Source organism: Archocentrus centrarchus, chromosome 7 (assembly GCF_007364275.1).
Source record: "Archocentrus centrarchus isolate MPI-CPG fArcCen1 chromosome 7, fArcCen1, whole genome shotgun sequence".
Lineage (NCBI taxonomy): Eukaryota > Metazoa > Chordata > Actinopteri > Cichliformes > Cichlidae > Archocentrus > Archocentrus centrarchus.
This window is the reverse complement of record NC_044352.1, coordinates 27,990,838-28,006,016: the sequence shown is the minus strand read 5'-3', so window position 1 is coordinate 28,006,016 and position 15,179 is coordinate 27,990,838. Positions and strand designations below refer to the sequence as shown.

Sequence of the window (15,179 nt, the reverse complement as noted above, 5' to 3'; positions counted from 1 at the left end):
TGCTAAGTTAGAGAGACGACAGGATTTTCTATTGAGTGGAATGTCAATATTTTATTAAGATGACTCCAATTTATTTGGAAAACACATTAACCTTATCAAAAACAGATGAGCATGTGGCATAATCAGTGCACATATTTACCACAATAAATTTTTTCTTGCTGACAATAATAAATGTGGGTCAAATTTTAATGTCAGTTTCTTCTGTTTCTAAGCAAAATGCTCAACTTGGGATATAATTTAAAGCAACTTTAAACAAACACTGACTTCAGAACAGATAAGGGCCACTGAGTGATTCCAAAGTACAAAAAAAAAAAAAAACCCAACCACTGCATTACAGCCGGCACTTCTTTTGGCCCCCAGACCCCAACAAACTGAGTGCCCAATAACAGAACAGAAACAGTCCCTGTGTGAAGACTCAAGCCAACAAAACATTCATTTTCCACTCTTCACACCACAAGTTCACTTCAACAGTCTTATTTTCTCTTCCCCATTGGCTCTCTGAATTAGTCAGACTTCTCCTTCTCTTTCATGTGCAGGAAGACGACGCTGAAGAGAAAAAGTCCACCCATCATGGAGAAGACGCTGGCGTAGTATGGGAAGGCTGAGGGGATGAAGCGCTCATACTGGGTGTGCTGCAGGGGACGCACTGATACCTGCGGGGGAGAAACAACTGTGGAAGTTAGCAAGCCATACAATACATCAAGTAGGAGGTTACTAGAGCAAAAAATGTGTGGGAAAAAAAAGAACAGAAGAAGAAACCCATTAATTAAACAGTATTTTTCCATTTTTACCATGTCCATGCTTTTATCTTATGGTAAATAAACTCAATGTGATTCAATCTACAGAACTGAATAGACTACACAAACGTAAACTTCTGATTACTTGCCTGAGTGGAGGAGTAGAGATGTGTATATCCCAGTCGGTTGTAGTCCACCTTGAACTGGAAGACTCCGTACACATCAGGTAGCTTGAACTGGACACTGTATTTACCTCCTATTTGAACAACAATGCAGCATTTATTGTAAATGCAGTTTGTATATATGAAGTAAATTAATGCAAATATGTTCTATAACCACAATAGCATACCATTTTTCTTGAGATAAGTCCTAACGAAGGGATCGATCCTCACAAACTCGAGCTGGATGTCGTCTCCGTCGAAGGGGACCCAGCGGCCCTCCGACAGCATCTCAATGACAATGCTGTACTCCTGCGTGGGAAGGGGTTACACTGATTGAGATACACTGGACCAAAAACAAAAATCTTCCCAGTGATGATAACTAACAACCACTAAGACTCACCACGAGGTCGGTGATGGTGTATGCTGTGGGGGCAGCGGTTTCCCCCACGCGATGATGGGTAACAGCTCCCACTCTGAGCACGCCGGCCTCCTTGAACACCCAGCGAGACAGAGCCTCGGCCAGCTCCACGTTCCCCGTTTGCTCGTGCCTGAAAAAAATCCCACAAGGGCAAAGAGACAAACACTGATATCTGTGTTCACTTCAAAAAAATCCATCGTAACCAAATCCAGTATTAGTGAACAGTTGTTAAAATCTTACAAGTTACACCTGAAGACAACGTCAAGCCTACGGATTAGCTTTAGGAATTAAAATGCATTGAACTGCAAACTCTGTGCAACACACTGACTTGCAGAAATCTGTGATAAAAGTGTAAATTTGTAACACAGCAAAAAAAGACACTAGGCTGTCATTGAGTAAGGAGTACCTCTGTGAACCTGGTGTGGCCTTCTGCACAGCAGAGTTGAAGAAGGCATCGCTGAAGAAGTCCAAGGAGCCGCTAAAAACCACTCTGGCATTGTTTCTAGCCTGGAGGCCGGCGATCAGCAGGGTGTTCTTACCGACAGCGTGGGGGTACTAGAGCATTTAAAATAAAAAAAATTAACCACTTCTGTTCATTTCTAATACACCACCTATGGCTTCACCTAGACATAGACAGACTATTGGGAGACTGAATGGATATTCAGTTTCATTTTCTCTATCTGTAGCTTAGCTTTGCAAATTGATATGGCTTATGCTTCACCAAGACATATAAATTTTGCAAAGCCAAGCAAATGATAGTGAAAATGAAACCGAATATCCATTCAGCCAACCAATAGTTACAAGAGGATCTGTTATGCTCATTTCCAACACGATATGTTTATTCTTGGACTCGATCAGGGCAGCTTTGCATTAATCACAGTTCAAAATAATCCTTGTTTAGCTCATACTGGGTTTGGTGCAGCCTCACAGGTCACTCTGCCTAAAGGAAGCAGTTTTTGCTCCCTTCTACCTCCCTTTAAATCAGCTTTCTTCTAATTGGCTGCCCCTTGCAAACCAAAGATTTGAGTAGCAGATGGATGGACCTACTTTGTGCCCAGCCAGATCTGCGCTCATGTGATTTCTCTCAGTGAGATCACACGGAGAAAAAAAAAAAACTGTCAGCTTTTGCCTCAGATGGGTTCCTTACACATATGATACACTCATCATTTCAAACTTTGACAATGTTTAATTTGAACAGCTACCACTGTGTGTAAAAATAAATAAATAGAAGAGTAAATGAGGCAGTACACAACAGGCTCCCTTTAAGTTCACACTTTTTTCTTGTGAAAGAATTACTAACCAAAAATAAAATGTTACTTGCTTAGGACAGTTTTTTACTGAATAAATCATAATTCACTATCCAACATTATCATGACATGTCAGCAGTGTTACCTGTGAGATGGGTCTGTCAGGGAAAAAGGAGTAGGAGGTGGAGGAGCCAGTAAGGATGTCCAGGACAAGAGGGTTATCTGGGTCTGCCACCATGCTGGAAGAAGTGAGCCACGGCATGTATGTTACAATTAATATAGTTTCCACTGGGTAATGCAATTAAGCTTTTAGCATTACTAAAAAAATAAAATAAAACAAGTCCCTGCACCAGCTAAAGGGACTAATGAATAGAAAATATAAAAATAGTGTGAAAATCATTGCGCTTACCCAACACCCTTAAATAAAATAGGTTTTTTGGTGGATTTGCCAACAATAGTGGGAGCTTTCAGTAGGTTCTCTGGGTCAGCGACAATCATGGTATGCTGGAAACACAAAAGGTCACAGCTAAACAACAACATAAGAAAACGTGAAGCAGTCGCTGTCTAAAGGACAAACTGTTTACCTCTCCAGGATCAGACACATCGTAGTTGTGATGATCAATGACGGCAGTCTTTTCCTCATCAAACTCAATGCCACACTCACTGCCCAGCTCCCTCAGAGGGTCACCTGTGTATCAAGGACAAAAAAAACTACTTGAATGACCAAACTGCAAAAATTTAAATAATATAAGACTGGAGCAAACCCTGTTAGAAATCAACTGACCGATATCTGAACTTGCAGCAACCAGGACATTGCCTCCACCATCAATGAAGGACGTAATAGTCTCCACATTTATATTTCCACCAAAGTCTGAAGATGACCAAAAACAAGTGCTTACAGATTACGTCAAGGAAGAAATCTCTGGCCATAAAAAATGTTGTTGTCGTAATGGTGTCAAACTCACCCTCAACTGACGGCGAGAAAATAATTAGATGGTCATACAGGAACTGTCCATATTTGATCAGAGACAGGGTGGAGTCATCAGCGGTCTTGAAGGTGAGGTCAAATCCCCGGTCTGAAGAAGAGAGATCTATTATGATTAACGCTAATACTGAACATTATTATGCTGGCTACGGTTTTTAAAAAAGTGGCATTCAACACACTGGATTCTGAAAAGTGGAACACCTTTACAGCAACAGTATACAGCGCAGGTGTGCGTGCACTTTAAGATAAGCACGTAACAGCCTCATTATTACAAAAGTTGTCTTTTCAGAATCATGTAAGCCTTTTGTTTTACATGTAAACTTAAAACCGTATTCCACAACTCCCCCAAACTCTGTGAAGTCCGCTCATTAGGTGTGATCCCCCAAAAGGAAAGATTTTCCGCACTACCAGCAAACCTTTTAAGCAGAGAAGCCGGAAATGCATCCTGCATGTACAGTGTACGTTAAATTGTTTGCCCAGATGCATCGAGCATACTTTTATCCATAAAATTATAGCACACTCAATTGTAAAAGGCTCAAATTAAGTTTGGACACAGCGAACACGATACACCTAAGCTAATGTTAGCATTCGTGCTATTGTGCATCAGGTTCTGGTCTACCGGCGGCTCTTTTTTTTTAGCGGCTGAAAACCTGCGGATACCCGGTCCAAGTGGGATATATACGAGTGTACAGCAGAGTAGGTTTAAGTGCAAAATAGCCTGTTATTATACTGACCTGCCAGACTGCGGAAGAAGATTGAATGGGTGTCTTTGATGTTGAGGTTGTCCAGCAGCACCAACGTCTTACCGTCCGCCACAGCACAGTGCAGCATGGAGGCTAACGTCAGCAATAAAAGGACGCTAGTGTCCAAAAGCTTGAACCGCCTTGGTGACTCCATTGCGCTTCGTTTTTTGGACGATGATAAAGAACCGGACCGGTTCGTCTGCACGACTGCCGTCAGCGCCGCCATTTTGCTGCAGAAGTAGACGTCAGCGTTAGCGGCAGTGGACTGAACTCTGACCCGGAAAAGTAGCCAATCACAGAGAGGAACGCGTCGCCCTGACTTCCAGCCAACTAATGGGATGACAGCTTTATTAGAAGCCTGGCTGTGTACATTTGTACTGAATATTCATAATCAGAGCCATCCTGGGACTTCATGGGTTGGGCGGTGTTTAAAGATCTTAACATATTTTTGTGTTTTAGGTGATTTTTAAAACATGCAATAAATGTTATTGCTGTTTTTCCTTATTTATACTCATCAGTCTATCTACATAAAACTGCAAATACAAGAGCACAACACGAGCTGTGGCAATTCTTTATTGAGCTGATTTTGAGCATTCGGCAAATTAATGACACAAAACCACTGGTGACAGAAAAATGTCTTGTACAAAGCAACTCTGTTATGACTGTAAAACTTTGACTTAACGGACAGTTTGTCATCAGCACACATAATTCTAATCTTTTTAGAGGACACATAACAAATATACAAATAATATCTAAGCACAAGCTTTACAGTGTCTGTGAGAAAATTAATAAACACATTCTTCCTCCTTTAAAAAGGCGTAAGTTATCCTTTCTTTAAATGTTTACTACCCTATATATTCATGTAGATATCCTCTGTATAACATCCTCTGCACGAAAATACTTTAAGTACAACAAAATATTTTTGAGTGTTTAAGGAAAATTATATTCTTATTTCATCATAAAAATGGGGAAAAAATAGCACAGAGAAGTCTTTTATTTAAGTTAGAGAGGGTAAGACAGATTTGAAATGTTTTATACAATGGACAAAGCACAGTCCTACACTGCAGTCTAAAAATAAACTACACAAAGTAGTATAACCACCTCTTAACGTTTACCAAAACTACTAGAGCTCATCTTGTTTGCTGGAAACAGGACATGATTATCGATTACAAATCTGGAGAGAAAATGTTTTAGGAACAGTGTCTGTTATGAATCCAGTTTATATTTAACAAAACTTCTGAGCATCATAAACAGTTAATTTCTTTCTATTCCTCATACTGTATAAATCTGATTTCCCTTACAAGCAAAATGACATACATTTTAACAGATCTGCCCCACTATGCCTGACTCTCACATTCCATCTCCTGCTCCTTTTCCTCCTCGACACCTTTTTCATGTGTTTTGAGCTCAGTGCTGGTTTCCACCTGTCCGTCCTCCACCTTCTCCTCCTGAACTGCCTGTTCGGATTCTTCTTGTTCTTGCACCTCTCCGATCATCCCTTCTTCTGCTTCTCCCTCTCCGTCCTGGGCACGGAAGATTAGCTCTCCTTCGTGGATGACCTGTTCGGGTGTGGGTTGCCATGTTGTAGCAGAATCCCCCTCAGAAGTGGTGGCTGCAGTGTACTGGTAGAAGTCAGAGTCTGCCTGAAACATGACCAGGGCTTGAGCTGTGTGGATGCGTACGTGCTGAGCTAAAGAGCTGGCATCCAAGAATTTGTCACCACATGAATCACAAGCGTACAAGATCTGGGTGTTGGGATCTGGGAATAGAAAAAGAGTTGATGAACAAATTAAGCATTTACATGTCCATTTCCTAATCTGTGCTCTGTTCTGTATAAGAAAAGGATCTGGCTTCTGATGAAGATAAACACTACAGTTTACACTATTGCAATAATACTTCCCTTTAAGACCATTTAGATGGTTATCACAGTACTTCTGTACTTCAAAATCTGTCAAACACAATCTACCTGTTTTGCTAATTATCGTTTCCAGGGTAAATAAATGGACTTCAGCTTTCAAACGGAAATAAACAGGAATGCTTTAAATTACTCAGAAAATTTAGTTTTTTCGTGACAACTTGACAAACTCATAAACTGTATATGAAAAAGGGACACGGCAGTCTTGCCATCATAAAGTGCCATTTTATTTTTTTGAACCGGATGTGACGAGCCAGAGGTGGATTTCGAAGAGAAACCAATGGCACTGCACATGGTAGCGACTGGTCAGTCACACAGTAGCTACGCAGCTTTATTGCCTGTTTTACTCTAAATGGAGCAATAATTTTTTAAAAAAATTAAAACTAGGGATTGACACCATAAGCTCATCAGTCAAGTGTTTACTGAGGTCATAAATAAAGCGAGACACAGATTAATTTTCAACTTCTTCTTTTCTTTTCAGAGTGTTTATGTTGAACACGATAATCTCTGATACATACAACTCAGAAGTTTTATGTACTTTCCCACACTGTGTTAACCCAATTATTCCACATTATTGTTTAGTATCAAATTGTGCTTCTCTCCCAAACCATGTCTGATATGCTGTTTTCATTATTAACTCTTTTCTTTGCATGTTTTTATAATGCTATGAAGCACCTGTCCTACCTGCTTCTTGCACTTTCTCCACAGCCTTGGTGATTTCAGCTTTCAGAGCCTCTGTCTCATCTGCAGATACTGAAGCAGCCACTGGAACTACTGTTAACAGACACAAACATTTGGCACTGTCTGTTCCCCTTTATATTCATCCTTTTATCATCTACAAAGATCTCTGGCGGTGATTACATTCTAGTTAGGGATACTGACATTTCCCTCTCCCCCCCAAAAAACTGATTTTGCCTTGAAGATGGAGTCTGACCTGTCAGCTGAGCCACAGCACTGGCCGCCAGGGCCTCCGTTGCCAGCGTGACGATGTCCTCTGTGGTGACAGTGACTATGTTGATCTCGCCATCAGAGGCGCACGTCCCTGCTCCCCCATCAGCTCCCTCGTCTGCGCTTCCCTCTGCCACCACCAGCCGCTTCATGCCGGCCTTGCCCTGGTGGACAGTCTTGACGTGAGAGCGCAGATTGTCCACGCGATTGAACCCTCGACCGCATTTGTCACACAGGAAAGGTTTTTCTCCTGACACAACAAGACAGATAAGTAGTCAACTGAAGCTGAAAGCTTATAGTTCACCTGGGTGGATAAAGATGTGTTAGGACACAAAGACTGAAGCGCTCAACAGGTGAGAGTTCGACTCCATTTTTCCTAAAAAAGTCCAAAATCCTCATAACAAATTTGGTCCTTACCTGTGTGAATGATGATGTGCTTCGACAGGTCTCCCACATTGACAAATGCCTTGTTGCACATCTGACACTTGTGTGGGCGGACGTTGTCGTGATGGCGAATGTGATTGGCCAGTTGACTAGACTGCACAAACCTGCACGAAAACAAATGTAAGCTATATCCTCTCATCTGGTTTCCCCGACACATTTAGAAGTTCTGTTCATAAATGTTACCAGGAAAATATCCCGATACATTTGAGCCTGAACAAACAATACGGGATAAAATTAGTTTTTGATCTATAATATTGGGCAACTTTTTAGTAAATTTACTTGAGCTCAGTTCTAAAGTAAATCTAGGGTGAATTGGAGGCAGATGAACCGCTGTGATGACGCCTAAAGGGAGCAGCTGAAAGAAGAAGACTTGAGCTCAGTGCTATCACTATCACTTGAATGAACTTTAAGGTCAATGACAATGACCTCATATGTGATTTCTCACAGTTAAGAGTTGTTAGATAATTTGCCAATAGGTCACACAAATAAATCTTCAATTCTCATTATTGCTTACATAAGGCGAAACCTCTAAACAATACTTAATATTCTCTTCTTAAACATCCTTGTTGAATAATGTCAATTTTTGTACCTCAGCAACAAGTGAGCTGTGAAACACGAGCCTATCATTGTAGCACTGCGATATCTGCTCTTTCTTGCCATGCTGACCTTTTACCACAGCGATCACAGACGTAGGGCTTCTCTCCCGTGTGCTGGCGGACGTGAGCGATGAGGGAGCTAGCCTGGGTGAAAGCCTTCCCACAGATAAGACAGACACAGGGCTTCTCTCCTGCAATATCATGGGAAGTAGATAATCACACAGGGATTCAGATTGAAAACTGAGAATAAGTTCATATGCCCCAGAATCTGTCTGACTGTCCTGAAAGTACCTGTGTGGATGCGTTCATGCCGCTGCAGAGCCCCAGGATCACTGAAAGCTCTCTGGCAGTGCGCGCAGACGTACGGTTTCTCTCCGCTGTGAACCCGCAGGTGCCTCTTCAGATTCCCTAAATGGCAGGTACCAACACACAAAGATTAGACCAAATGGCTGAAAGGAGAAAAAAAGTATTAGCACAATAACTAAAATCAATTAAATAATTGTGCTCAAGTATATCACAGTTTACGTTAAGCCATCTGAACTATAAATACAGCACTTTTAAGTCCTAAAAACATTTGAATAGTTGATAAACAGTAGCTTCTTTATCACAGTGCAAGAGTGCTTCCAAGTGACTGTATCCTACTGTACATTTCCTTTACTGGGAACAAAGAATCCCACTGTTTATTCCTTCCAACCATAAAATCCCACATAACAGACATTTGCCCCAGTTAACTGCATCTCTTAATGGCTGCACTGTAATAGGCTTTCTAACTTAAATCAAAATTATGTGACAACAGTAGAGCTGCAACTATTTTTTTCTAAAATCATTAATTTGAATCAAGCCCAAAACCCAAAAGTTACACAATTTACAAAAGGGCAAAACAGTTAAAGCTCATGTTTGAGAAGCTGGAAGCCAAGAAGGTCTGATGTTGATATTTCAATAATAAGCCACTGCAATTACAAACACTGCCAACTGTCTATAACAACGGTGTCACCATCAGAAAGAAGCAGATAAAATGCATCCTACACATTAAGGATACTGAGAGAGTGCATAAACATCATACATGTCTGCATCTTCATTGCTGGATTTTTTTTCCTATCCCAAACCATGTTTTAAACTGAACAGCCTCGACCTACTATCTACCAGCTGAAGAAGTAAATAAGAAATAAAAAATTGCTGCTTAATGTTTTGATGAATGTAAGATGAACATTTCTCTGATGGGTAGAATTTGTTTTTATGAAGAAACTGAGAGCCTTTTATTCATTTTTGCAATAAAAACAAATTTCTTACATGTTACAATCTGTGTGGAGAGAAAAAAGCCAAATGATTATTTTTTTTACCTGACGTGGTAAACTGTTTGCCGCATTCCTTGCACTTCAGAGGACCATCTGTGATGTGGATTTTTAAGTGAGCCTTCAGATTCCCAAGCTAGCAAGAAAACACCAAGCAACAAAAATCTTCAGTAATATTTTACTGATAATTAAGTATACATATATAAGCAGGGTGGCATCCAAGCCACTATGACTTTAGTTATGTGACTCATCTTCTGAGATAAGTCAGGGTAACATTGAGGGTCTTGCCTGGGGACCCTGCCCTGGATCCACAGGATTTCAAACCCTGACCTGTTGTTCCAAAGACAGTAATGCTGCTGTGCAAAGGTGCCTCAGAAGCTATTCAGCACATACTAACAGGATGTAAGATGCAAGTATGACATATGAGTGTACATGGAGAGGCACAACATCTGCGGCTGGGATAGTGTACAGGAACATCTGTACCACATATGGATTAGGAGTCCCCAATTCGTGACTTGTCCAATCAGTGGCATGAATTCTGTTGACATCACATTTTCGGATCGACTTGGCATGTTTGGAATTGTAGGTACTAAAAAAAGTACATGGTACCAGGTACTACCACCTAATGAAAAACCCTGAAAACCGAGTCGAGCTGAGTAGGTAGGAGTTGAAAAGCAGCAATACTGCGCAGAACCCTCAAACTCTCAGGCCTCTGATAGAGGATCAGAGCTTGAAGAATACACACATATCACCACCAAGGGGGTGAGTGGGAGTTTTATGTATAAAAATGTGAATATGACTATCCAACTGAGACTTTCCATTAAAAAATGTTGCCTGGAATCACAGTATAATGTTTATGAAAACCCAGACCTTTCCAGGCGTTACCTGGTTGAAGCGTTTGTCACAGTGCGGACACTTGTTGCCCTTCTCTGTGTCATGCGTTTCCAGATGCCGCATCTTGGCGGTGGGGTCAGAGAAGGCCTTCTCGCAGTAGTCGCAGTGGTACGGCTTCTCGCCACTGTGCACCAGCTGGTGGCGCTTCAGATTGCCCGAAGTGGTGAAAAGTTTCCCACAAACCTCACAGCTGTACCGTGCTTCGCCTGTGTGCCGTTTGTGGTGCAGATTGAGCAGGCTGATCTGGCGGTAGCTCTTTCCACAAGCAGAGCAGCAGTATGGCTTCAGGGGGCTAAGAGTAAACGACAGCTCACTTTAAGGCAGAAATCGGACAAAGGGCAAAGGGAAGCTGTCTGCAGAAATATGTGACGTTAAACTAAATGAATATGAATAGGAAAAGTCATTTACCTGTGCGTTTTCTCATGGGCTTTACAAGCTGCAGGGTCAGAGAAAGCCTTGTTGCAGTCCCGGCAGCTGAATGGTTTCTCTCCCGTGTGAATACGCATGTGTCTCTTGAAATTGCCTGTATGGGTGAATTTCTTCCCACAATCCTAGAAAGAGGAATGCAAAGATCTGAATGCAAATGTGACCAACATCTGCATAAAAGCACCTATGATGCAAAGACTTGTATGAAAGCTCCCAGCAGTGGCATTAATAGATAAGCCAGAGCAGGAAAAGCAGGCACGGTGTGTCTGGAGCTGTCTCACACATCCCTCACCTCACATTTGTGTGTCACCGAGCTGTAAGGCTTTGATTCAGATCGGTTGCTCATGGACGCTGACTGAGCTTGTCTTCCGTCTCTCTCGCTGACTCCTTCCATCTGCTCGTCATCCTCCTCTCCAACTCCATCATCATCATTATCATCAGCCTCCACATCGCCGATCTCGCCGGAGTCTTCTTCCTGCCCTTCAGCCACCCCTGCTGGCTCTGCCATCTTATTACTAGATTTTGTCTGTGATGGGCCTTCATCCTCTGAGTCATTGTCTGTGAGGACAACAATAGAAAAACCTTTGAAAATGACAAACTGTCTAAAGCTTTGACAGGACATAGCAATGACAAGAAAAGAACAAATTAAGATATGGGATTGCTGTCAAAGTGATAACAATCTCCAAATCAGACATAGGTCACTTTCACGTTAATATTCCTCACGACTTCTTCCCGACATGCCAGCTGCGACTGTAGCAATGAGCACTATCAGCAGCTTTTAAATGTTTAGTTCTCACCACCACTGCCATTAGGAGTGTTTCTATGCGAGCACTCTTCTGTAAAAGTCGCAATGAAACACATGCGTAGACATAAGCAGGTGTAACAAAGTAGGTTTGTAGCAAGATGTGTGCAGGGTGTTTATGATGCATGGAACCAAATGCAAAAGCATTTAAAAAAAAAAAAGGATAATCATACAAGCACTAACCAAACTCTGAATCTTAAAGTGTTTTTAAACGTCTTCACTTTTCCTTTTGTCGAGTGGGAAGCTTAAAGGAAACAAGTGCTGCTTAAGTTTCTACAGCGCAGACCGCTCACCAGGTGGGAAGTTTCGCCGAGGAGGTTTTCTGATTCTCCTCCCGCGGGAGCTCATGTAAGACGAACCGCCAGCAGATTTCAGTGGTGATTCTGTGAAAACATTGAAAACACCTCTTTGTTATGCCAACACAATAATTTGTGTTCTTAACTACTGAATTTAATTCTTGACTGTCAGCATTTATTTATATAACCTCTTTTTTTTTTTGTTGTTTTGAAAAAGAAAATGTTAATGACTGAAATAAAACATCAAATACTATCAAATTAAAAACAAACCAAAAAAAAAAAAAAATCACACATTTATTATAAAACTACCTGCATCATGTGGACCCTTTAAATATGTCAGGACACATAATAAATAAAAAGACTTGTAAATATGTTTTTACTGGGTGTGTAGTCGGCATCAGAGGGGTTGTCCTGGAAGCTGGGTGCATCTGAAGCACCACCTTCTTCCTCATTCTTTACAGACATCTTCTTTTGAGCAAGTAAGGAGGCTGTTTTAGGCGGTCGTCCACGGCCCGAGTGGGTCTTAGTGGGGGTCGGCTGAGACACAGGCGGTTGCGTTTCGGCAGAAATCTCTTCCTCTAAAATCTCCTGACTTTGAGTGGTCTCTTTGTCCTCTGTGGGAATGCTGGGAGGGCACTCCTCTGCTTGCGATGCCACTTCAGACAGCTGATTATCAGTTTCTTCTTTCCGCTCTCCTTCACCTGTTTTTTCATCTGGGGTGTTAAAGACACAATGAAAAGTAGGTCATCCTCTCAGAAGAATATGGAAACAATGCATACTGAATATCAGGCACAATATTTCATACTTTGGTTACAATGCAGAATCTACAGTAATTAAAAATCAATATTGTGATTTATTTTCTACAAAATAAATACCAACAAGAAGATATAAACAACCATATTATCAGCTCAATATAACAACAATCATGTAAATATCTATGTCTGAATAAAATTTAGAGGTACTTCTGGCTTATTTTTCATAATGTGGAGTACCATCTGTAGTGACTACTGCCAAACATGGAGAGAGTGGAAATACACCAGACAGACAAACATATGAGGAACCTCATGCCATAGAAAGTGAGGTTAAACTTGCTTGGCAAATTTAATACAGGCAGCTGGTGACTCATTTTAACTGCCTGACGTTGCAGAATCAAGGCGTGTTTTGCTCTATGCAAAGATCGTTAGCTGGGGACGGTGTCTACTGATTAGAAAAAAGAAAGAAAGGCTGAAGAACAGACTCACCAACAGCAAAATCCAGTGTTATGACAGATGGAGCTGGATTTGACATCGACTGGTACGCAGAACATGCGTTCACAATTTCTTGCATCTGTAAAAAGTGAGCTACTGACAGCACATCTTCTACATTCTGTAGACTTAAACTCAGCTTTGCAGTGTACATAAAATCCAGGACCTGACCCAAGCCTGAAACGATATTCAGCAAAGCAACAGATCCAGTCAGACAGCAGGCATGTTGCATAGACTAGACTGCATAACCCACTAGGGACCCACCTGCTGCATTGCTAATGTCCAGATGCACCACATCCTTCTGGTCCAGAAAGAGGGTGCGGAAGTACACACTGCACGCAGCCAGCACAGCCTTGTGGGCCTTGAAGTCCACACCGTCCACAACAAAGGTGCAGTCACACAGCAGGCCCTGCTTGCGCTGCCGGTTAAGCTGCTCGAGAACTTTCCCACTGTGCCACGGGAACTCCATCGTCCTGAAGCACAAGCTCTGTGGATAAAACGGAGTCAGCCTGATGGGTAAATCTGTGTTCACCTCTAATATGATTGCCCCTCCTCCCATTCCATAAAAAAACTATCCTAAATTTTATTGTGAATTTAAATGAGTGACTTCAGTGTTTATTTTGGTGTGGGGGATGGAAGAACTTTCAGAAAAATTTAAATATTAGTTTTAAAACAAAACTCATACATTACACATTAATAAAATAAGAGTGTAGATTTTGCAATCAGCATATTTTTAACTGCATGTTCAACTTAAATATCCCGAATTACTATTTCATCTATATGTCACAGAGCACCATCACATGAGCAAAACAAAGTAGCAGAAGTCCTATTGTTTACTATCCTTATTTAAAAATTAAAAGTGGGCACATCTGAGGAAACTGTGGTAACTTTATTTTGCAAATCCTCCCGTTTCCAATGCAACTGCACAATGTTTCCGTAAAATCTGCACCAACTGTGTTAAATACGTTTTTAAAATCTCTGTATGCGTTGCAGCAATAAGTCTAAGTACGCTGTTTCATCGGATTCTGGTTTCAGGTGTTTTGTTCGAGTATGACATGTTCTCCGGACTCACAGGAAACCACCCACGAAGCAAACTGCACAAACACTTCGTGCATTTTTTAGGAGAAAAACGTTTTAGCGAAGAAAAGCCTAAATCCGAAATGCGCTGCTGCATGATGTAAGGCCATCTAAACCGCGAGAGGCGACTTCAACTCAGGAATGAGCCTGATCTTGTGTCCCGGGGGGTGTTCAGCTATTTTTTTAATTTAATTTTTTTTTTTTGCAAGTTGAACGTCAGCTGCTCCACAAGTTTTGACAGCTTGGTTTGACGGTGCAATACATCGATTACAATTCCTCCATCCTTGCAGCTTTGTTATCAGGGATTAATTTAGCATGCCTACATGCGTACAGCGAAGGGACAAGATGGCGGAGCGGCGACTCTGGCCTCTCCTACGCTCTTGTTGTTTTCACGGCTAGCTTGCTCTTTTTCCTTTTTTTTTTTTAAGAAGCGCCATTTTAACAGAAATCACCTGAATTACCTCCTTTTTACCTGTTCTCCACTTAGGCTTCAAACTGCTGGACCGAGCGGGATTACGGAGTGTTTGACTCGGGGGAAAATAAACGAACCCAATCGAGTTTTTCGGTGATCGATCATACCCCGCTTACTCCATCCAACGCCATCTTCCTCTCTCTGATCGATTGATAGGGACCGGCCGGATGTTTCACAGGAGCATGCGCAGTATGAACAAATGTTGTACTGGCGGCGGCCACGCGATGTCGTGACAGACCTGAGATAAATAATGTGCAAAGTTCCTTTAGCAGAGGTATTAATGCGATTGATTTTGATATTATGAATGGTTAAAATATTTTATTAATGATAGGAATTCATTTGGGTTCATAGTCCCCAATATGGTTTATACAATTTTTGGAATAAAATATATATTTCTGCACATAGAGGAATGCTAGGGGGATATGGACTGCTGCTCATTTCATAGATGAAAATGGAAATGTGTTACAGAAAATGTGAAAATT

General features: G+C 41.4%; 2 protein-coding genes across 5 annotated transcripts; both read right to left on the bottom strand.

Annotated features, from left to right (window-relative positions):
• Positions 1–50: 50 nt before the first annotated feature.
• ddost (dolichyl-diphosphooligosaccharide--protein glycosyltransferase subunit (non-catalytic)) lies at positions 51–4,567 on the bottom strand. The gene is made up of 11 exons (XM_030733335.1): positions 4,283–4,567; positions 3,529–3,639; positions 3,348–3,434; positions 3,148–3,251; positions 2,973–3,067; positions 2,709–2,802; positions 1,723–1,871; positions 1,299–1,446; positions 1,087–1,207; positions 887–993; positions 51–653 (listed from the first exon to the last, which is right to left on the bottom strand). The coding sequence occupies exons 1-11, from the start codon at positions 4,515–4,517 to the stop codon at positions 504–506; spliced, it is 1,401 nt and encodes a 466-aa protein (XP_030589195.1). The 5' UTR covers positions 4,518–4,567; the 3' UTR covers positions 51–503.
• A 703-nt stretch (positions 4,568–5,270) lies between these two features.
• Positions 5,271–14,868, bottom strand: zbtb17 (zinc finger and BTB domain containing 17). Of its 4 annotated transcripts, none has more exons than XM_030734399.1 (15): positions 14,687–14,868; positions 13,413–13,635; positions 13,146–13,325; positions 12,285–12,617; positions 11,902–11,991; positions 11,099–11,364; positions 10,789–10,931; positions 10,372–10,672; positions 9,535–9,622; positions 8,486–8,602; positions 8,265–8,385; positions 7,572–7,702; positions 7,141–7,404; positions 6,891–6,980; positions 5,271–6,050 (listed from the first exon to the last, which is right to left on the bottom strand). In XM_030734399.1, exons 2-15 carry the CDS (start codon positions 13,615–13,617, stop codon positions 5,629–5,631), a joined length of 2,751 nt encoding a protein of 916 aa, XP_030590259.1. In that variant the 5' UTR covers positions 13,618–13,635; positions 14,687–14,868; the 3' UTR covers positions 5,271–5,628. The 4 variants fall into 4 exon arrangements, with proteins under 4 accessions (XP_030590259.1, XP_030590258.1, XP_030590256.1 ...); XM_030734398.1 differs by having other exon boundaries at positions 14,698–14,867; XM_030734396.1 differs by having other exon boundaries at positions 14,805–14,858.
• Between the last annotated feature and the right edge of the window lie 311 nt (positions 14,869–15,179).

What these genes read in the sequence shown, in the direction of transcription:
- ddost (XM_030733335.1), bottom strand. Translation starts at nt 4,517, where the DNA reads ATGGCGGCGCTGACGGCAGTCGTGCAGACGAACCGGTCCGGTTCTTTA. An exon ending in ATTTTATTTAAGGGTGTTGG is followed by an intron (nt 2,803 to 2,972) that starts GTAAGCGCAATG and finishes CACTTCTTCCAG; the next exon opens with CATGGTGGCAGACCCAGATA. An exon ending in ATCTCTACTCCTCCACTCAG is followed by an intron (nt 654 to 886) that starts GCAAGTAATCAG and finishes TCTCCCCCGCAG; the next exon opens with GTATCAGTGCGTCCCCTGCA.
- zbtb17 (XM_030734396.1), bottom strand. Translation starts at nt 14,828, where the DNA reads ATGGCGTTGGATGGAGTAAGCGGG. An exon ending in TGCTGTGGCTCAGCTGACAG is followed by an intron (nt 6,981 to 7,140) that starts GTCAGACTCCAT and finishes GTCTGTTAACAG; the next exon opens with TAGTTCCAGTGGCTGCTTCA. An exon ending in GGAGAAAGTGCAAGAAGCAG is followed by an intron (nt 6,051 to 6,890) that starts GTAGGACAGGTG and finishes TTCTATTCCCAG; the next exon opens with ATCCCAACACCCAGATCTTG.